The 1,147-nt window shown below is 39.8% G+C and overlaps 1 protein-coding gene across 1 annotated transcript; it reads left to right on the top strand.

Annotated features, from left to right (window-relative positions):
• Nucleotides 1-886, top strand: LOC106512060 (uncharacterized; the record flags this gene model as incomplete). The annotated part of the gene is given in 3 exon segments (XM_014000757.1): nt 1-541; nt 680-725; nt 795-886. Coding segments are annotated over 3 exon segments (545 nt in total), but the record flags the coding sequence as incomplete, so codon positions are not given.
• Between the last annotated feature and the right edge of the window lie 261 nt (nt 887-1,147).

Here is a 1,147-nt window from a genome sequence, read left to right as displayed (position 1 = left end):
GTCAGGTAGATGTTTGCCCTGTCATTTTAGAGGCACTGAGCAGTTTACACACACTTATAAGCAGAGTAAAGGAAAATATAAATCAACATACTGCTGTCATTCAGTTTGAGCGAGGATCTACTGGGCGCCACAGAATGGTTCTTTCCCCTCATCATCTTCGTAGCCTTTTAGAACTTAACTTGTCCATCCCAGCCATTGCTAAAATGTTGGGAATGTCCAGAAGCACTGTATTTCGACGTATGGAGGAGTTCAACCTTTCTGTCAGGGCACTCTACAGCAGCATGTCAGATGCTGAGTTGGACCAGTGCATTAGAGACATAAAATCCAGGCAGCCTCACTCTGGATATCGGATGGTGAAGGCACTTCTTCAGGCCAGAGGACACAGAGTCCAATACCACAGAGTTCGAGCAGCCATGCACCGTGTTGACACAGCTGGTGTCGTGTCAAGGATGGTTTCGTTAGGTTGCATTGCTCGACGGGCTTATTCTGTCCCAGGACCACAGTCTCTAATGCATATTGACACAAACCATAAACTGATACGGTAAAATTATTTGATCTGTTTTTGTTCATGAAAATCCTGAGAATTTTTAGAGTTGTAAATAATTTAAACTGTGTTTTGTTTTTAGACTGGTTGCATTCAAGCACTATTAACTTTTTTCTGTTCTGTTTCCTCACTCAGCTATAACATTGTCATCTTCGGGGGTATTGATGGCTTTTCTCGCAAGGTATGTTAAGTTGGTCAGTCAAATGAGATGTTTACATGGATGTCGCTCATTTTTGTTTTTCTGATTCAGATTATGTATCTTGGAGCTGCCACCAATAATCTGGCCACAACAACACTGGCATTCTTCCAAACATCAGTAGAGAAGTTTGGTTTTCCTCTCAGGTAATAAGTGATGCATTTCAAACTGCTTTATGAATTTTCTCACACCCTGTTATTAAAACTACCTGTTAATATTTAATATAAGTGGTTGTCTAAGATGATTAAAAAAACTGACCAATCTGGAACTTTATCTGTATTCCTTCAGTATGTATCTCATTTTTAACGTTTGATTGTTGTGGGGACTTAGTAATGTTGAGAAAGATGACTGATTAATTCACCTGGCAATACCACGGTTTACTTGGTTACAAGAGCCAGTAAATATAT

The sequence above is a fragment of the Austrofundulus limnaeus genome, unplaced genomic scaffold (genome assembly GCF_001266775.1).
Source record: "Austrofundulus limnaeus strain Quisiro unplaced genomic scaffold, Austrofundulus_limnaeus-1.0 Scaffold4063, whole genome shotgun sequence".
In the NCBI taxonomy this organism is placed as follows: domain Eukaryota; kingdom Metazoa; phylum Chordata; class Actinopteri; order Cyprinodontiformes; family Rivulidae; genus Austrofundulus; species Austrofundulus limnaeus.
This window is presented reverse-complemented; position numbering and strand designations above follow the sequence as displayed.